The 23,041-nt window shown below is 36.3% G+C and overlaps 1 protein-coding gene across 1 annotated transcript; it reads right to left on the bottom strand.

Annotated features, from left to right (window-relative positions):
* Positions 1 to 303: 303 nt before the first annotated feature.
* Positions 304 to 16,426, bottom strand: LOC128639471 (steroidogenic acute regulatory protein, mitochondrial-like). Its single transcript, XM_053691615.1, has 7 exons — positions 16,363 to 16,426; positions 12,107 to 12,229; positions 10,345 to 10,487; positions 8,332 to 8,490; positions 5,565 to 5,749; positions 1,233 to 1,326; positions 304 to 408 (listed from the first exon to the last, which is right to left on the bottom strand). The coding sequence occupies exons 1-7, from the start codon at positions 16,424 to 16,426 to the stop codon at positions 304 to 306; spliced, it is 873 nt and encodes a 290-aa protein (XP_053547590.1).
* Between the last annotated feature and the right edge of the window lie 6,615 nt (positions 16,427 to 23,041).

Below are 23,041 nucleotides of genomic sequence, written 5' to 3'. Positions count from 1 at the left end.
AGGGGACAAGACTTGAGTGGGCTGTTCTATAAAAGGAGTAGGGTGGGCTGATAGGATCACTGTGCTTGGCTTGGGGCTTGTACTCTTTGTGCTTAAATGGGTAGTTCTCCTATTAAGCAGAGGAGAGAGGCAGCTTAAATGATCATTGTAACAGCCTATCTATTAGCAAGTGGGGGGGGGGGGACACAGTTAGGGGAAGGACTGAGGTCCCAATTTAAGACTTGTATCATTTGGAAGCTATAGAATGTCCAAGATGAAGAGATCCAACATGATCTATTAAATGTCCATCCAAAGTGTTTCAGGTTACATCTTCTGTGCTGACAAATATAGGTGTTTCCTTAAGTGACTGAGGAAATCTGCTTGAGACTGTGACAGAGCCTGGTTTGTTAAAGACTTGGGTATCCAGCCCTATAAAAGGAAAATGTACATAGTCATTAGATAAACAGTGTTGTATATAGTTATGGGCTGCCCTTACCATCCAACATAATTATACATGGTACATGGTGCAATATAGTGATCTGTTTATACCTCAGCTAGCAGCAAAGACAAAGCATTGCCACCCTCTCTGCCAGTCAAGGTGATACAATTATTTCAGATTTCTAAACAATCATAATCTTTACAGGAAATGTATAACGCACTAAGCACACACGCAGGTGTTTTAGTGATTGTTTGCATTGATATTTCATCTCTCTGTTTAAATAGATCAAATGTCTCATTTTTTTAAAACAAATGTTAATGATAACAGCACAAGATGACCACAAGACCTTCTACATTTTCTGTTCCCTACTAGCCTTTATTCTGCCATAGACATGTACACTATATAGACCTGGGCTTTGGGCAGCTGAATTTGGAGGGGCATCATATTTTGAAAGGTCATTTTTTGTCACATTTTTTATTTTTATTACAAATCAGTGATCTAAAGGAGAGCATGAACCTCATATACTTCTGACCTTTTCTGGCTAAAATTATTAGGAGTTGGAGGGATGGCAGCAAAGTTCCCAATACCTAGCGAACCACAAAAGCTATTTACATCCCTGGTCTTAGAGTTCCCTTCTATAACACATCTGCCCTTTTTTATGTCGACCCAAACACAATACACCATTTTCATTGTTTATCAATAAAACCTTTTTTGTTATGGATTTGGTGAAACAAGGCCTTACACCTAACTTGTGCCAGTCCTGTTTGGCTGAGCACAGTTCCACAGTCCTGTTAGAGAAGTCAAGTAAACTTGCCTTAAGGTCCAAACTCAGAAGCCAAGTCATGTGCGTCTTTTTCCTGTCCCCCTCAAGTGGTCGAAGAACGATGCAGGTAAGCCCAGCTTCAGCCCTGAAGATAAAGAGCAAAGTATTATGTGCACTGAACATTCTGTGATAGGTATAGACCATTTATATTGTATAGAACATTCTGTGATAGGTATAGACCATTTATATTGCATAGAACATTCTGTGATAGGTACAGACCATTTATATTGCACTGAACATTCTGTGATAGGTATAGACCATTTATATTACATAGAACATTCTGTGATAGGTATAGACCATTTATATTGCATAGAACATTCTGTGATAGGTATAGACCATTTATATTGCACTGAACATTCTGTGATAGGTATAGACCATTTATATTGCACTGAACATTCTGTGATAGGTATAGACCATTTATATTGCATAGAACATTCTGTGATAGGTATAGACCATTTATATTGCACTGAACATTCTGTGATAGGTATAGACCATTTATATTACATAGAACATTCTGTGATAGGTATAGACCATTTATATTGCATAGAACATTCTGTGATAGGTATAGACCATTTATATTGCACTGAACATTCTGTGATAGGTATAGACCATTTATATTGCATAGAACATTCTGTGATAGGTATAGACCATTTATATTGTATAGAACATTCTGTGATAGGTATAGACCATTTATATTGCATAGAACATTCTGTGATAGGTATAGACCATTTATATTGCATAGAACATTCTGTGATAGGTATAGACCATTTATATTGCATACAACATTCTGTGATAGGTATAGACCATTTATATTGCACTGAACATTCTGTGATAGGTATAGACCATTTATATTGCATAGAACATTCTGTGATAGGTATAGACCATTTATATTGTATAGAACATTCTGTGATAGGTATAGACCATTTATATTGCATAGAACATTCTGTGATAGGTATAGACCATTTATATTACATAGAACATTCTGTGATAGGTATAGACCATTTATATTGCATAGAACATTCTGTGATAGGTATAGACCATTTATATTGCACTGAACATTCTGTGATAGGTATAGACCATTTATATTGCATAGAACATTCTGTGATAGGTATAGACCATTTATATTGCATACAACATTCTGTGATAGGTATAGACCATTTATATTGCACTGAACATTCTGTGATAGGTATAGACCATTTATATTGCATAGAACATTCTGTGATAGGTATAGACCATTTATATTGTATAGAACATTCTGTGATAGGTATAGACCATTTATATTGCATAGAACATTCTGTGATAGGTATAGACCATTTATATTGCACTGAACATTCTGTGATAGGTATAGACCATTTATATTACATAGAACATTCTGTGATAGGTATAGACCATTTATATTGCACTGAACATTCTGTGATAGGTATAGACCATTTATATTACATAGAACATTCTGTGATAGGTATAGACCATTTATATTACATAGAACATTCTGTGATAGGTATAGACCATTTATATTACATAGAACATTCTGTGATAGGTATAGACCATTTATATTGTATAGAACATTCTGTGATAGGTATAGACCATTTATATTACATAGAACATTCTGTGATAGGTATAGACCATTTATATTGTATAGAACATTCTGTGATAGGTATAGACCATTTATATTACATAGAACATTCTGTGATAGGTATAGACCATTTATATTACATAGAACATTCTGTGATAGGTACAGACCATTTATATTGCACTGAACATTCTGTGATAGGTATAGACCATTTATATTACATAGAACATTCTGTGATAGGTATAGACCATTTATATTGCATAGAACATTCTGTGATAGGTATAGACCATTTATATTACATAGAACATTCTGTGATAGGTATAGACCATTTATATTGCACTGATCATTCTGTGATAGGTATAGACCATTTATATTGCATAGAACATTCTGTGATAGGTATAGACCATTTATATTGCACTGAACATTCTGTGATAGGTATAGACCATTTATATTACATAGAACATTCTGTGATAGGTATAGACCATTTATATTACATAGAACATTCTGTGATAGGTATAGACCATTTATATTGCACTGATCATTCTGTGATAGGTATAGACCATTTATATTGCATAGAACATTCTGTGATAGGTATAGACCATTTATATTGCACTGAACATTCTGTGATAGGTATAGACCATTTATATTGCATAGAACATTCTGTGATAGGTATAGACCATTTATATTGCACTGAACATTCTGTGATAGGTATAGACCATTTATATTGCATAGAACATTCTGTGATAGGTATAGACCATTTATATTGCATAGAACATTCTGTGATAGGTATAGACCATTTATATTGCATAGAACATTCTGTGATAGGTATAGACCATTTATATTGCATAGAACATTCTGTGATAGGTACAGACCATTTATATTGCATAGAACATTCTGTGATAGGTATAGACCATTTATATTGCATAGAACATTCTGTGATAGGCATAGACCATTTATATTGCATAGAACATTCTGTGATAGGTATAGACCATTTATATTGCATAGAACATTCTGTGATAGGTACAGGCCATTTATATTGCCTAGTAAAGGGATAGTCAGGCCAGTTTTAGCATTTAAGTGATAAACTTTTACCCTTTATAAATTTGAAAAAAGAAATAACTGCATAAGATGTATCAGTAATTTGATTTACAAAATGTTTTGGAGTTTGTCGCCCTTACAGATGTTTTTTTGAGTTTTTGACATTGTTAAAATATTATTATTATATTTTTTGTACATTTAAATCTGTTTTAATGGGAAGCAAAAATGCATTTAACGCCTTAGCTGCCAAAAGATGGATGCTAAGATTAAAATAGTCTATATAATTCTGCTCAGTAAGGGTGCGATTCTCTACAGCTCGCATAGGATATGTGCGTATGCCATTGAACAACAGTAATAACTGTTACTAGAGGCATTATGCTCATGAACGTTATATTGCAAAAATGCTTCGTTTTCAAACCCATGCACATTTTACATTTTACCTTTCTATCCCTTTAAATAAATGGTTGGACGTAGTGAGTAGTTGGGTAAGTTAAAGGGACATAAAATCCAACACATTTTTTTCATAATTCAGATAGAGCACACAATTTTAAACAACTTTTCAATTTAATTCTGTTATCAAATTATCTTAGTTTTCATGTTATCCTTTGTTAAAAGGCGAGGATGTAATCTCAGAAGTGTGCACGTGTCTGCAGCACTTTATGGCAGCAGTTTTGCAACAATGTTATACATTAGCAAGAGCACTAGATGGCAGTACTATTTCCTGTCATGTAGTGCACCAGACCTGTGCACGTTACCTACCTAGGTATCCCTTCAACTAAAAACATCTCTAAAATTAGATATTTCCTTACACAAGATACAACTAAGATTTTAATCCACTCTCTCATCCTTTCCCGCCTCAACTACTGCAACTCTATCCTCTCTGGTCTTCCCAGCTGCCGCCTAGCTCCTTTACAATCCATAATGAATGCCTCTGCCAGACTCATCTTCCTTACACGTCGCTCTTCATCTGCCGCACCTCTCTGCCAATCCCTTCTGGCTTCCTCTTGCCTCCTGGATTAAACACAAAATTCTGACTCTGACATACAAAGCCCTCAACTCCACTGCTCCTCCCTGTATCTCAGACCTTGTCTCCAGATACTCTCCCTCCCATCCCCTTCGTTCCGCTCACAATCTCCTACTCTCCTCCTCTCTTGTTACCTCACCGCACTCCCGTTTACAAGACTTCTCCAGACTGGCTCCCATCTTATGGAACTCCCTGCCTCACTCCACAAGACTCTCCCCTTGTTTTGAAAGCTTCAAGCACTCCCTGAAGACTCTACTGTTTAGGGATTCATACAACCTACACTAACCTGCCTATCTCCACTGCTATCCCCTTAAACCCATAGCATGTAAGCCTATGATGAGCCATCTGTTTGTACTTCACCTTCATAAGAGCCGACTACAACAGTGCAACTCTCGGCAGGGTCCTCTACTCCTTTGATCCCTATAATTTTTTTCTTGAATACCGCCTATGTTTATAACGCTGCGGAATCTGTTGGCGCTCTACAAATAACCGATAATAATAATAATAATATGAAAATGAAGCAAATTTGATACTAGAAGTAAATTGGAAAGTTTTTTTAAAATTGTTTTCTCTATATGAATAATGAAATAAGTATTTTGTGTTTAATGTCCCTTTAAACTGTTGCAAACACTGTGCAGTTATTAAACAATATTTACTGTCCCGCACTCTTCAGGAACTGTGTGTGATGTACCTTATCATTCCTTTTTGTGGGGGCATCAGATCCGAGAAGGCTGCAGTCCCAACAAGATAGAATGAGGTCCCCATTCTACAGCAGTGCCTAACGCTGACAAAGTCCCTTTGGCTGATAAGATTTCCTGGAATCTCTGATGTTACTTCTCGTGTCAAGAGTGTATTTCTTCCAAGTCTTTCAAGAATCTACATGAGATAGGACACAAATTTGTTACATCAAAAATGACTACTTGTTGCAATAATGTCACTAATACTTAGAAATGGTGGCTACAATTGATCATTCTAAAGATGCTATAAAAAAAAAAAGCTATTTCAAGAAAAACATTTTTAAAAAATGTAAAAAAAAATTCAAAATACTTACAATAAATTAAATTAATACATTAATTAAATTAAATAATTCAAATGTATTTTTTCCATCAGTCTAAATTTACACTTTAAAGCAATAAAGCTCTACAAATACCTGATAATAATAATATTAATAATAATAATAATAATAAAAAAACATATGATTATAATGATACATTTATGAACGTTTAGTTTAAAACTAAATCTAAAAATCAGTAAATAATATTTGCCCAACCAACCCTCTTAAAGGGTCACATTATTCAGTTCCCTTTTAGTTACAAAGTGCAATTCTCTACCAAAACAGAGTTTTTTATTCTGACACTGGAATGTTCCTCTAAATTGTTTTAAAGGGACAGTACACTGTAAAATAGTTTTTTCCTTAATGTGTTTCCACTAAATTGTTATACTAGCTGCGGAGTAAAAATGATGAAACATTGCTTCCTTGGGTTTATTTTTGTATATGAAATAGCTGGATTGTTCTTTGAAACTACAGCCCATTAAAATGAATCGAGCTTGCAGGGAAATCAGATCTCCTTATTTTATCACTTGCTGTACACACAAATTATTCTTTATATTATCTTTGTCTGTAAACCAAAGCCCAATATGCAGAGAGAACAACTGAAATTTAAAATTGTATTTCTTATCCCTCCTACCTCCTAGTGGGAGTCTAATGTCTTCTTCTGGCTATGTTTACACAGCTTTTTTTATAGCCTATACTGAAAGGAATATGAAACCCAAAACTTTTCTTTTAGTGATTCAGACAGAATATACATTTTCTTTTAAAGTTTCCAATTTACTTCTATGATCAAACTTGTTTTGATCCCATGATATTCTGTGTTGAAGAGACACCTAGGTAGTTGTCTGTAGCACTACACCGCAGGAAATAATGCTGCCCTCTAGTGCTCTTGTAAATGGATAACATTCTTGCAAAACTGCTGCAATATAGTGCTCCAGAAATTGGCCGGCTCCTAAGCTTACGCCCCTCCTATTCAAGAAATGATACCAAGAGAACTAAGGAAAAATTATAATAAATGTAAATTAGAAACTTGTGTAAAATTGCTTGTTCCATCTGAATCATGAAAGATGAATTTTGGATTTCATATCCCTTTAAAGGGACAGTAAAGTCAAAATGAAACTTTCATGATTCAGCTAGAGCATGCAATTTTAAACAGCTGTTGAAAAACATATAGGAAGGCTCAGGAGCAGGAAAGCACTACTGGGAGATAGTTGCTAATTGTTGGCTGCACATATTTGTGTCTTGTTTTTGGCTCACGTGATCTGTTGTGCTTGCTCCCAATAGTGCATTGCTGCTCCTTCAACAAATGATACCAAGAGACAAAAGCAAATTTGCTAATAGATGTAAATTGAAAAGTTGTTTAAAATGCTATCTACTATCTGAATCATGAAAGAACAAATTTGAGTTTCATGTCACTTTAAGTATAAAAACTTTCAGTATAGATAGGAGTACCACAGGCACAATCAGATATTTCAAATGCCAAATTGAAGATAAATTCTTAATATTCTATTGGTGCAAAATTACCCCAGGATTAAAATAAAAAGTAGTTTTATTCAAATCACAAACATCAATTTAAAAAAAAGTAACACATTAAATATCCGACAGCACTCTTGGGGAGTCTGCAGAATGTGAGATTGCAGAAGTAATAATTTGTGTAGCCCGGCCTTCTGCTCTCAGGTAACCAATTGTATGAGAGCAGGGCTTGTCAGTCATCCTGGATGAAAGAGTCTGGAATGTTTTAAAGGGACAGTGTATTGTAATTTTTTTCTCCCCATTAATGTGTTCATAATGATCCATTTTTATCTGCTGGGTTGTATTAAATTGTTTACAAACAATACTTTTACGTTTATTTTGTCATATTAAAAAACTGGTTTTGTCTGTTGAATCCCAACCTCCCTATTAAAAAATTCAGTTCTTAAGTAATGGTTATTTGTAAACATGGAGATTTAGATAAAATCAGGTCTCAGACAGAGACAAAGAGGTGCTAAAATATTAATTTTACATTGTACCGATCCTTGAGTAACAGTAAAAAATAAGATAAGGTGGATTTTGTGTAAGTGATTTGACAGATAAGACAATGGTGTCTGGTCTCCCTACAAGCTCAGCCCATTTTATTGGAGTGTGGTTTCAATTAGCAGAAAGCTATTTCATAAACAAAAGTATACCTACAAGAACAATTTTCAATACATTTAAAACTCTGCAGATGGTATAGGAAGTAATTGGAAACACATTAAGGGGAAACCAATTTTAGGATACACCTCTGAGGTTGCAAAGAGTTTAGGAAGCAGCAGTCTAAAGCCCACAGCTACTTCACTTACAGTTCCTGCCCTACATGTCACAGCAACTATAAAATCACTACTGTCCCACCCCCATAATAACAATATTGTGCATGGAATTACCTTATTACCTGCACTTTACTGATGCTTGGATTCCATCTATCCATTTCCTCAAGCTTTTCAAAGAGTTGAGTGTAGATAAACTCAGGGGGGGAATCTATGATTGCTTCAGCTCGAAATACTTTTCCTATCCTTGGAACTGTTTTACTGAGAATCCAATCTCCATTTTCCTGTGAAAAAACTGTCATTTAGTTCCCTGATATAAATTTACAGTATAGTCTCAGTTCTCAGCATTTCTCTCCACGTTTGCCTGCTGAACTCATAGGAGGACTAGATTCTATTGCAGTTGTAAACATTACACCTAGCTGTGCCTAAATACAATAGATCGCTACATGGTTGCACTTGTTTACACTCCTGTCTCAGCTACAGAATATAAAAATAAATATATTTTATTATTATCATTCTTTATTTATAAAGCGCCAACAGATTCCGCAGCGCTGTCCATGGGTAACAAAGGTAAAAGGACCGTACAATATGAGACACCAGACACAATTTAACAAACAAATACAGGGGGAATTGGGAGCCCTGTTGCCGTAGGAACTTACAATCTAAATATTTATTATCCTGCTATTTTTACTATGAGTTCAATGGACCATACAAATGGAAGAACAAGTATTTAAAATGATTTTCTTAATTTTAGAATTGTCATTTCAAATCTCCAGGACAGGAACATTTGTGTAAACACTGACCCACTATTTACCACTTTTTTAAAGGGATACTAACCCCAAATGTTTTCTTCCATGATTCAGATAAAGCAGCTTTCAAATTTACTCCTATTATCATTTTTTCTTAGTTCTCTTGCTCTCTTTATTTGAAAAGTAGGAAGTTAAGCTAAGGAGCCGGCCCATTTTTGGTTCAGCGATCAGCCACCAATCAGCAAGCGCAACCCAGGTGCTGAACCAAAAATGAGCCAGCTCCTAAGCTTACATTCTTGCTTTTTAAATAAAGATTTAGCCGGAGAAGGAAGAAAAGTTGATAATAGGAGTCAATTAGAAAGTTGCTTAAAATTGCTGCTCTGTATCTGAATCATAAAAATAAACTATTTGGGTTTTGTATCCCTTTAATAGGAAACTGGCTATTCCAGACTATCCTTAAAGAATTTACAAGGCTTGTTGATTGATAAAATAACATGCCAGTGTCCTGTTTTTATCAGGACAATCTTCCTTTTTTTGGCATCCTGGAGTTTGCCATATATTGTATAAACTTGCCCTGATGTGTGCGCTTGGCATGTAATATCTGACTGTGGGAATAAGCCATGCGGTCCTTGGTGGTTTTATGTATAGATGCGTTTGCATTTTGTAGCTTGTGAATCATTTTAACAGTTAATTTGGTGAACTGACATCTGTAAATCTTGCACAGTTTACAGATTAGATTGAATAGCACAATACTTATTTGTATATTATGCCATTTTCATTTAGGGTGGGGCTGAGTGGGAGGAGCTTTCAGTGGGTGTGGTCAGTATTCAAGTACCTGTTACTTTACTGCTCTGCTAAAAAATGTTAATGGATTTTTTTTTTTTTCTAATGTTGCAAACTATGTAAAAAATTAGGGGATTCAGTGTCTTTATGCAAAATATTATTACACTTGTGTTTTTCAGTTACTGTGCATTTCACTTTATGTGAGTTCCCTGGTTTTATATTAATATTCTGATTATCATTAAAGGGACACTTCAAGACAAAATTAAAGTTTCATGCATCAGATACAGAGCACACAATTTTAAACAACTTTCCAATTCACTTCTATTATCTAAATGTGCACAATCTTTTTATATGCACACTTTCTGAGGCACCAGCACCTACTGAGCATGTGCAAGATTCACGTAATATGCGTCTATGCATTTTGTGATTGGCTGATGGCTGTCACATGATGCAGTGGGAGTGAAAATATAGCTAACTTTAATATTTGTTAGAAAGAAATCTACTACTCACATGGAACTCAAACAAAGTGCTTTTGCATTGTCTTTTTATTATGCATTTGCTGGTTATGATATCATACAGTGTTTAGTGGTCCTTTAGTATTATTACCTGGTGAATTTCAGCTTGCCAGCCATCTTTTTGGTGCAGCGTTGCCATAGACGTGTGAAGAATATCTTCTGCCTGATTAAGATAACAGGATGCTCTGCTTGATAGCGGGAAATTGTCTGAACGGCTTTGGTCTCTATTAATCCCTTTTGAACATCAAAAAACATAAAGGTTAGTAAAATTCTAGTACTCAGCTTGCTGCACTTACGTCTAATAAAAATATTTTGTTAAAAAGATCACAATATTTTTGTTAAATAGAACAAAACAAGCAAACAGATTTGAAATGTCAACACATTTAAATTGTGCTCTCTGATAAGGATGATAGAACAATATAATGTACGTTTAAAGGGACATAAAACCCAAACATGTACTTTCTCTATTCAGATAAAGCAACTTTACAATTTACTTCAAATGTCTAATTTGCTTAATATTCATGGTATCCTTTATTGAAAAGCATACCTAGGTAGGCTCAGGATCAGAAATGCGCTATAGTCTGCTGGGTGCTACCTCCAAACATAAAATATATCCAAGACAGGAGCACTCATATAAGTTCTGTTAAAAGCAAATTAACAATTTGTTATAAACTGGGGATGTGCATTTTTATACAAATCCTATGAGTGCTCCTGTCTTGGATCTATCTATCTATCTATCTATCTATCTATCTATCTATCTATCCATCTATCTGGTCTGTCTATCTGTCTATCTATCTATCTATCTATCTATCTGTCTGTCTGTCTGTCTGTCTATCTATCTGTCTGTCTGTCTGTCTGTCTGTCTATCTATCTATCTATCTGACTGTCTATCTAGCTGCCTGTCTGTCTATCTATCTATCTATCTATCTATCTGTCTGTCTGTCTGTCTATCTATCTATCTGCCTGTCTGTGTATATGAAAAGAATATGCATATATCCTCAACAGCAGCAATGCACTACTTGTCAGTTGCTCCCATGATGTGTTCAGCTAGCTCTCAGTAGTGCACTGCTGTACCTTCAACAAAGGATTCAAAAATCAGAACAAGAACAAAGAAAAAAATGATAATTGAAGTAAAATGGAAAGTTGTTTAACATTGTATGCTTGTGTGAATCATGAAAGAAAAAACTTGTATTCCATGCACCCATTAAGGTTCAGCCCTTTCTCTTATTGAGTTAGGTGAGCACTGTACACAACTTGCTATAGTTTGACATGAAAGACTCTAAAATTGCAATACAGAATGTCTAATTATGAGTAGTAAAAGAATCACAGTATACTTTTTTTTTATTACTATTTAATCACATTTTCCTGTAATTTAACAGTAAACATGGTGGGTTTTCCAGTTCTGAGAATTGGAAGTACACACTGCAGATTACACAAATTTAACCCTACCACATAACTGTCCCTAATTGGCCTCGACATAGGTGATAATATACAGTATATATATATATATATATATATATATATATATATATATATATATATATATATATATATATATATATATACACACACATACTGTATAAATACACACACATACTGTATATATACACACACATTGGATAATATTCCATGGATACAGTTCACTTCACTGGACCTGTTAATATTTGAAACAGAGACTGGAAATTGATTCCGTCTCCCATATAATAATATTTTCTTTTCATTATATTCTGAATTAATATATCACTGATGTCATCTGAATAATTATAGTGAAACAAATCTATTGCTCTCAGATATATTAGAAATAACTTATTAAATGTGCACCTGCAGCCAGACTGGATAAAGCCAGAATTTACCTAAACTTTTATAGATGGTTCCGTGTACAGAATGAGCTATATTTGGGAAGTAGCTGTGGGTCTTATTTAAAATAAACATTGACATTTCTTTTCCAAAGGCTCCCACTGCTGTTCTTTGCAGACCTAAAAAGAAAAATACAATTTCAAATAAAGTTTTATATGAATATTGAACTGTATAATGTATGTGAAAGAGCAGAGATTAAACATAGAACATTTTTTTGCATGAAAATGTTAGCAGTGTTTATATTTCATGAAACTGAGACTCACAGGAAGGGAATGTTTGTGCACATGAACTGATTGCTGCTAAATGGTTCATAAGGAAAACCCTCACAGTTTTATTGGTGGAAAGGGCAATGCCATATATATGCATAAAATAAAAGTTTGCTTTTTAGCATATTACAGGGATAGTCATTTTTAAAAAAACTGTTATTTTACTGTCATTTTGTTTACATTTTTATCAAAACAGGAACTGCATGTTTGTACACAGTTGATTTTTGTGTTCCAAATGCTTCTGGAAGAGAACGATGATTCCCACGGATCTGTTGCTGACACAGGCAGTGTGCATGACAATAAAGTGTTTATAGAAGCACAATGAAATAATGTTTGAATAGCATTAGAGTTAGTGTGTGAGTGACAAGTAGCTGATAAGACTGCACTGTATTTAAAACAGTTGCAGGAACACCCTTTTTAGTGGTCTGTGTTCTTTATCTTTGTCCCATCCCCAATGAGATGTTGATTTCTGCTGCTTCCTTTTGTTTCCATATATTTGCTTTTCTAATACTGCAGCATTGAAACTTTCAGTATAGGTGGTGCTGTTAACAGGCAAAAGCTGCTATATATGTATATATACAAATGACAAAATAAAGATAAAGGAGCAGTTTATAAACAATTTATTACACAATGGATCACCGGGAATACATTAACCCAAGGGAAGAACATTTTATAGTATGATGTTCCTTAAAAGAGATATAAATATCGAAATTAAATTCTCCCCTTTAATGTGTTCCCACTTATCTATTTTATCTGCAATAATGTATTAAATTGTTTATAAACAACTCAATTACCTTTATTTTGTTATTTGAAACTGTTAATGTTGCCTGTTGTATCCCACCTATACTGAAAATTTCAATAACTAAAGTACTGGCTATAGAAAAACTAGACACTAAAGTAAGCCCCCCGTGTAGGGGTGTATTTTGGCCCAGGCCAACAAGGCACTTGCCTAGGGCAGCAGATTTTTGTTTGGGGGCAGCACTTTTTGTGTCTCACTACACACACACACACTGCACAACACATGCACACTGCACTACACACACAAGCACCATAAATACACACTGCACAACACATGCACACTGCACTACACACACAAGCACCATAAATACACACTGCAAAACACATGCACACTGCACTACACACGCTCACTACACATACACACATACACAACACACACCATTTAAATACACACACAGTTACCATACACACACTCACTAGCTACACACACTGCACAACAGACGCACACATCATACACACACAAAAACACATCTATACACACGCGCACACCATAAATACACACACACACTTACTATACACACACAAACACATCTATACACACGCGCACACCATAAATACACACACACACTTACTATACACACACAAACACATCTATACACACGCGCACACCATAAATACACACACACACTTACTATACACACACAAACACATCTATACACACGCGCACACCATAAATACACACACACACTTACCATACACCACAAAAACACCTATACACACACGCGCACACCATAAATACACACAAAAACACCTATACACACACATGCACACCATAAATACACACACTTACCATACACACACACACACACACACACACAAACACACCTATACACACACACTATAAATAAACACACAAACACACCTATACACACACACCATAAATAAACACACACTTACCATACACCACAAAAACACCTATACACACACATGCATACCATAAATATACACACACTTACCATACACACACAAAAACACCTATACACACATGTGCACACCATAAATATACACAAACACACCTATACGCACACACCATAAATACACACCCAAACACACCATAAATACACACACAAACACACCTATACAGACACACGCACACCATAAATACACACACCTATACACACACGTGCACACCATAAATACACACACAAACACACCTATACAGACACACGCACACCATAAATACACACACAAACACACCTATACAGACACACGCACACCATAAATACACACACAAACACACCTATACACACACGTGCACACCATAAATACACACACTTACTATACACAAACACACCTATACAGACACACGCACACCATAAATACACACACAAACACACCTATACAGACACACGCACACCATAAATACACACACAAACACACCTATACAGACACACGCACACCATAAATACACACACAAACACACCTATACAGACACACGCACACCATAAATACACACACAAACACACCTATACAGACACACGCACACCATAAATACACACAAACACACCTATACAGACACACGCACACCATAAATACACACACAAACACACCTATACAGACACACGCACACCATAAATACACACACAAACACACCTATACAGACACACGCACACCATAAATACACACACAAACACACCTATACACACACGTGCACACCATAAATACACACACTTACTATACACAAACACACCTATACACACACACACACCTATACACACACGCGCACACCATAAATACACACACACTTACCACACACACACAAACACACCTTACACATGCGCACACCATAAATACACACAGACACTTACCATAAACACACACACACCATGAATACACACAAACACCATGAATACACACACTTACCATACAAAAACACACCTTTACACACACGCGCCCCTGAACATGAGCCTTTACTTTGAAAATGTCATGAAAAACCCTCACCAAAAGGCAGCAGAATTTGAAGTGCCTAGGGCAGCACAAAACTTAAAAATGCCACTGCCCCAGTGAGATACTAAATTGCTCATTTTCCATAGTTCTCTCAATGTATTGGTTTTTGAGTAAGCAGTGAGAAATAAGATTAGTGTAAATAATTAGACAGAAAAGCTAACTAGATCAACTCTCCCCACAAAATTTACCTCAATTTTTTTCTCTTGAAATAAGCAGAAACAGCAATTTCATATACAAAAATATACCAAAATGAGCACTTTCCCATACATTTTATACTCTGGAGCTGAACAAGTTATTGGAAACACATTAAAGGGGAACCAATTTTACATTATACTGTCCCTTTAATCTTTGCTGACAGAACATACAATTTTGAAAAAAAAGCATTTGAATTTACTTTTGCTGTCACATTTACATTGTTTTTCTTGGCATTCTTTGTTAAAGAGTATACCACAGTATGCTCCAGTGCATGCATGTGTCTTAAAGACTATATGGCAGAGTGTTTGCAATATACATTGTTGCAAAAAATGAGTTTAAACCACACAATACATAGTTAAAGCTGTGCTCCAATTGGTGAGACAATCAGAAGCAAGCATACATGTGTATGCTCCATTCACTGGGTGTATCCTCATCTGGAGTCGAATGGAGGTGTTCTAGGGGTTCAATTTGGCCCATGTGTTAACTCTAGTGAAGGGGTTTTAAACACAAATTAAAAGAAGATATTTTAAAAAAAAAAGAAAATGCTTAGGATCACTAGTGACATTAACTATGTGTTGAATTGCTTTGTGGAAGGTTAAACACATAGGCATAAGCAAGCTAAAGCACAGCAAAACAACAACATTTTTTAAAGGCACATGACAGTCAAAATTCAAGTATCATGGTTCAAATAGAAGGTGCAATGTTAAGATCATTTGCAATTTACTTTCAATATAAATGTTACTTTGCTATACAAAAGCATAATAGGTAGGCTCAGAAGCAACAATACAGTACTAGGAGCTAGCTGGTGATTGATGGCTATGCTCAAATGCCTTCCTCTTCATCTAGGTCCTAGTGGTGTATTGCTGCTCTAGAGCTGACTTTAACTATGTGTTTAACCAATGCTGGGGTAAAGCACACAATTATATGCAATCAATAGTGACACATCAGAGCACTTTCTTTTTGCAGCTTATGTTCCTTTTCTGCAGTGTAGACAAAAAAAAAAGCACCAAATGCCATCACTGATCAATACTCTGATCATACTGTACCAGTCAGTTTCTGCAGATGTTTGTGTGAGATCCCACAGCAAAGCTTTAGAGTTGCAGGGAGCATGGTCCGGCAGTGAGTACTGATGAGGCTGCGCATGCCACACTCAGCCGTCTATCTTTATAGGAATCCTGAAGGACATCACCTGATGATAGGGAGCTGCCTTCTAGATACAAGCATGGAATGGAGAGTATCCAAGGACGGAAACGCCTGATGGGAGGAGAGGAGGAAAAAAAGACTTGTGGTTAAACATATGTTCACAGCACAAATGTGTTTCATCTTTCATTTAGGGTCTTGCATCTTTTTCTGGGGATCCAAATACCTCTCCAAAAACTCCCTTTATCTATAAAAGCTCAAAACAGAACAGAGGAAGAAAAATAGTATGGGAGAAAGTATTTAAAGGGACAGAGATTATTTGTATGTGCTTAATAGGCTGCATTGAAGCAATGCAATGTGTTTATGGGTTTTAAAATGCTTTGAGATGGAAAAAAAAACAAATATATGTATAGATGAGGGTCCTATGTTCACCACCAAAAAATAAATGCTTAAAGTACAGTGTGTACAGTAATTATCAGCAATTAAGCACTATCGTGTAAAATATCTGCATCTATACTATAATCGCGTTTGTAACGCGTCCGTCGGCGGCGGCAGTTGTGCATGCATCCTCAAAGGAATGTTGGTAGTCGGAGGCACCCAACAGAATGTTGGTTGCGCGCACAGCCAAATAGAATTCACCTGGATTCAGGTAGATTCTTTCACTACCCTGCCATTTTCGGAATTCACTGGGATGCAGAAAAGGCAAACGGAGCATTACAAAAAAAAAAAAAATAACCGCCCGCAATAAGTATTAAAAAAAAAAATAACCGTCTGCAATAAGTAATAAAAAAAAAAGAACCCGCAATAAGTATTTTTTAAAACAAAAACAACCACCCGTATGAACTATTAAGAAAAAAAAAATACCCAAAAAAATTATTAACCCCTAAATCCGCCAACCACAACATTGCAAACTACCTAATACATCTATTAACCCATAATCCGCCATCCCCCCACAACGCATTAAACCTATTTTACCTATAAACTCCTAAACCACCAACCCCCACAATGTAAAAAACTAATTTAATGACTAAGTTCCATAACCTAACTCACCCTAAATTAAACCCTTAATTACATATAAAAATACTACATTACAATTAAAATAATAAAAAAAAAAATACATTACATTAATCTAAAATTACAGAAAATAAAAAAGGCTAACATTACAAAAAATAATAAACAACACTATCCAAAACAAAAAAAATTAAACCTAATCCCTATAAAAAAAGCCCCCCAAAATAAAAACAATCCCTAATCTAAGATACCAATAGCTTTTGTAGGGCATTGTCCTAAAGAAATCAGCTCTTTTGCATTAAAAATAAACAAAGTCCCCCCTAACAGTAAAACCCCCACCCACCGAACCCACCAAAATAAAAATAAAAATAACACTAATAAGCATAAATTTCCCATTGCCCCTAAAGGGGCATTTGTATGGGCATTGCCCTTAAAAGGGCATTCAGCTCTTTTTCACTGCCCTTAAAAGGGCATTCAGTTCTTTTGCAAATTGCCCAATAAACCCTAATCTAAAAAATCAACCCCCAAAAAAAAATTTAAAAAAAAAATCTTAACACTAAAGCCCAAAATAGGTACTCACGGTTTCAGAAGTCCGGCGGAGAAAGTCTTCTTTCAGACGAGGCCATCATCTTCATCCACATTAAAGGCGCCGCAGAGCAGAGGTCCAGAGCAGTCTTCCCAGATGTGGTGTTCCTCGGCGGTGGTCATCTGTGCAGCGTCGGTGGTTTGGTTGGCGGTCCTCGCGTCAGCGGTGGTCCTTGGCAGCATGGAGGCTCCTCTTCATCCGATATCTGTTGTATACTGAATATTGAATGCAAGGTGCCGCAATCAATTTGGGGTACCATGCATTCCTATTGGCTGAATTTTTCAAAACAGCCAATAGGATTAGAGCTACTGAATTCCTATTGGCTGTTCAAATCAGCCAATAAGATTTCAGTAGCTCTCATCCTATTGGCTTATTTTGAGAATTTCAGCCAATCCAAATGCAAGGTACCCCGATAAATATGGGGTACCTTGAATTCAATCTTCAGTGTGCGGCGGACCATCGCATGAAGAGGAACCTCCACGCCTTCGTCGAAGAGGAACCTCTACGCCTCCACGCCTCGCCTTCGCTCCATGTACATCTGGGAAGCCTGCCACATCTGGGAAGACTGCTCAGGACCTCCGTTCCATGCCGCCTTCACTGTGGATGAAGATAATGGACCCGCCTGGAAGAAGATCTTCCCCGCCGGACTTCTGATACCGTGAGTTTTTTTTTTTTTTTTTTTTTTTTTTTTTTAAGATTAGGGTTTATTGGGCAATTTGCAAAAGAGCTGAATGCCATTTTAAGGGCAGTGAAAAAGATCTGAATGCCCATACAAATGTCCCTTTAGGGTCAATGGGTAGTTTAGGTTTATCAGTGTTAGTTTTTTTTGGGGGGGGGTTGGTGGGTGGGGGGTTTTACTGTTAGGGGGGACTTTGTTTATTTTTAATGTAAAAAAGCTGATTTATTAAGGGCAATGCCAGTATTACCCCCTGGTATTAGATTAGGGGGGGGTTATTTGGGGGGGATTTTTTATTTTTATAGGGGTATTAGTTTAGGTTTAATTTTATTATTTTGAATAGCTTTGTTAATTTATTTCTATATTTTTACTTTTTTATTTTTTGTAGCTGGGGGGGGGGTACATTTTTAACACACAGACTGCCCTCTGGGCAGGCTTATCAACTAGTACTCAATAAATGCTTTAAAGGCATTTTAACTGTCAGTTAGCAAAATTTGCATAGATTTGAAAGTACAAAGATACACTCATTTAAAACCAACTTGAATATGTGTTACTTGTCTCATTTTACTGTGGCCAATCAGAGGGCCAGATGCAAATGAGCTTGTGAATTTCTCTTACCAATTATTTTTATTGTTCCCAACACTTCCCAATGGTTTCATGAGACATGGAAGTTAAGTGGGGAGGGTTGGATTTACCATGGTGTGACAGGGGGTATTCTGGGCAGAGTTGGGGAGGGTCATTTCTGAAACCAGGACATTTGACCAAAAAGCTGCTGGTGGGAAGCAATGCCTAAATCGTGACAATCCTGCAGGATTCGGGATGGTGAAGAAATCTTTTGTGTGAAATGTAGAAGGGTAAGACAATCTACAGCCTACTTGCATGCCAAAGGTTTTTGTCTGATGGGTACTTCCTGTTAATGATAATTGTTTGATGGGTACTTCCTGTTTATACTAATTGTCTGATGGGTGCTTCCTTTTATTGCTAATTGGCTGAAACGGACTTCTAGCAAATGCTCATTGAACACGTATAGGAAGCATTGATAAACACATGAGCTCTAGTAGGAAAGGGACAGTATACTATACAATTGTTTTTCCCTTAATGTGTTTCCAATTACTTTTTTTTCCAGCTGCAGAGTATAAAATGTATGAGATTTGCTTTTTTAAGGCTTATTTGTGTATATGAATTAGCTGTTTTTGTGTTTTGAAGCCACAACCTAATAAAATGAGTTGAGCTTGTAGGTATTATCAGATCTCATTACTTTATCACATTGTGTTAATATACCTGCTTATTTATCTTATATCTGTACATAACCCAATCACCAATACTTGGAGAGAACAATGGAAAATTAACATTTTATTACCTTATCTCTTCTACTGACTGTGTTTATACAGTTTGGCCTCAAGGCCAAAAACTTTCAGGATGGGTGGGGATACCACAGGCTAAATAAACTAATTAAAATGCCAATATAAGGGTAATGGAAATACTTGTATACAATTTAATACACGCCAGCAGGTAAAGTGGATCATTGGGAACAAATTAAAGGGGAGAAATATTTTGAGTAAACTGTCCCTTTAGGAAGTAACTATATCCCAATGAGCATTGTAGTTAGTATATTAGTTTAAATTTAAACAGCTTTTACTTCATATTTTTGCTAGCAAACAAAGTCAGCATGTTTAAATGCTGTTTTTTCATATTTTTAGTGCAATGTCCCTTTAAGTATAAAAGATGACCTCTAGCACAACTGAGCAGGGTGGAAGAGGAGCCAGAGGTATAAGGAAAAGCAGACAAAATAAATATTTAATGGTTATTCAATTAAGGGGATTTAGTTGTGAGTTTAATATATATACCTACTGCTAATAGACATATTAGTTTATTGCATTACTCCTCTCGAGTCTTTAGAAGGCTGATAGGTTTATTAGTAAGACACTGATTCAGAAATATCCACAGTATGTGTATAGCAGGTAAGCTGCAAAGGTAGAGAACTTAACTGAGTTTTTCTAAGTTGGGCTTTCTTATTAAAAGCTGATCATGTTTATTTATACACACTATATAGCCAAAAGTATGTTGACACCTGACCATCACACCTATATGAAATTGTTGGACATTCCATTTCAAATTCATGGACATTAATATGGAGTTGCCCACATTGATTTTTTTGGAGTGTGTCTGTGGGAATTTGTGCCTATTCAGTCAAAACAGCATTACTGAAGCCCTGATGTTGGAAAAGAAGGTCTGGATAGCAATTGTTGTTCCAATTCTTCCACAATGTGTGCATTGGGGTTGAGTTCAGGGCTCTTTGCAGACACTCAAGTTCCTCCACACCAACTCTTTAAACCATGTCTTCATAGACCTTGCATTGTGCATGTGGGCACAGTCAAGCTCAGGAAAGAGTCTCCCCAAAAGTGTTGCCATAAAGTTGAAAGAACCCAATTGTCTAAAATGTGTTTAAATCCTGTAGAATCAAGATGACCTTTCACTGTAACTAAAGTGCCTAGCTCAAACCCTGAAAAACATCCCCAGACTACTCTCCCTTCTCCACCAAACTTTACAATAGGCACTATGCATTGGCAACCCTTCTTTGTAACTATGCATTCCAGTTGGTAGTGTTCTCCTGGGTCATCCACCACACCCAGATAATTCCATCAGACTGCTGGGTCAGTGAAGCATGATTCATTAATCCAGAGAACACATTTCCACTGCTCCAGAATCAAGTGGCAGAGTACTTTACACCATTCCAGCCAACACTTGGCATTGCACATGTTGCACAGCGGCTGTGGGTAAAGCTCAATGTAATGTATTTCCCTCATCTACACTATTTTTTCCCCTCTGCCTGGAGGGGGTTCAATGAAGGTGCTCCGCCAATACTCTGGCAACAACCCCCTTGAACCTCCCAGGAGCAGGTAAAAAAAGATAGTGAAGATGTGTGAATTACAGTGCATCATATATATGTTTGACTTGATGCACTCTAAAAAGATTTATCATGTTACATCAGGCTTTATAAGAAATGTGGAAAGGGATAAAGTCAGAAACAGACCTCCAAATTATACAATGGGTCTTAAAAATCAATCCAAATACAAAACAAGCATGCCAATGGAAACTTAGGGTGTATTACCGGTACGTTATCCTCTAGAACAATTCCCCTTGTATCACTGTAATCATCAACAATCTCACCGTTCAGCTACATGCCCGCTTCAGATGTGACCCAGCCAGTAGGATGTATCCTCCTGTCGCCAACATAGTGTAAACCTCGCCGGGTACTACCACCACATTCAGGACCTCTGCAGCTCCTCTGACCCACGAGGATGGTGTTGTCGCGATGACATCAGGCTTTACCCATAGTTGCTTGGGTAATGTCAGGTAACCTGGTTAATGCTAGGATAAACCAATTTCTTGCTTTACCCGCAATATATTTATATATCTCAAGCAATGCAAATAACTTTGTCCCTTTGCTTAACTCGAAGTTACTGAGCACAATATACCAATTGATTTTTAAAACAAAAAAAGCACTCTGAGGTCTTTAAGGAACAGCCTCATCCTTTTATTTAGGCACAAAAAAGTCTCCATAACTTTTTGGTTCCAATAGAAACCTTTGTCAAATGAAACAATAGATAGCTTAATAATTTCTGTGTATTTTGCTTGGCTAATAATTCTCAGCATTTCTATTCACTGAGTGTGCCCAGGAAACTGCCAGGTTTCAGAGAAATCTATTTACACAATGACAAGCACCTGAGAAAATTATACAATTCAATAATGTCTGTCATCCATGTAAAAGAGCAGGATCAAAACGTGTTATTTATGGCATAACAAAAGGGAAATTCATATGAATACCATTGTGTATTTCTAATGATTATTGTCAGGTTTTTCCTGCTATTGCTCATTGGGTGATAGATACTTCCTGTTAATGCTCATTGGCTTATATACACTTCCTGTTAATGCTTATTGGCTTATATACACTTCCTGTTAATGCGGCTTATATACACTTCCTGTTAATGCTCATTGGCTGATAGGTACTTCTTTCTAATGCTGTTTGATTTATAGGCACTTCCTGCTCATGCCTATTGGCTAATAGGCACTGCTTTCTATTGTCCATTGGCTGAAAGGCACATCCTACTAATGATCATTGGCTGAATGGTCCTACCTGCTAATGCTCATTGACTTATAGCACTTCCTACTAATGATCATTGGCTGATAGGTACTTCCTGTTCATGCCGATTGACTGATAAGCACTTACTATTAATGCTCATTGGCTGATAGGCACTTTATACTAATGCTCATTGGCTGATAGGCACTTCCTACTAATGCTTATTGGCTA

This window comes from Bombina bombina, chromosome 9 (assembly GCF_027579735.1).
Source record: "Bombina bombina isolate aBomBom1 chromosome 9, aBomBom1.pri, whole genome shotgun sequence".
Taxonomy (NCBI): domain Eukaryota; kingdom Metazoa; phylum Chordata; class Amphibia; order Anura; family Bombinatoridae; genus Bombina; species Bombina bombina.
This window is presented reverse-complemented; position numbering and strand designations above follow the sequence as displayed.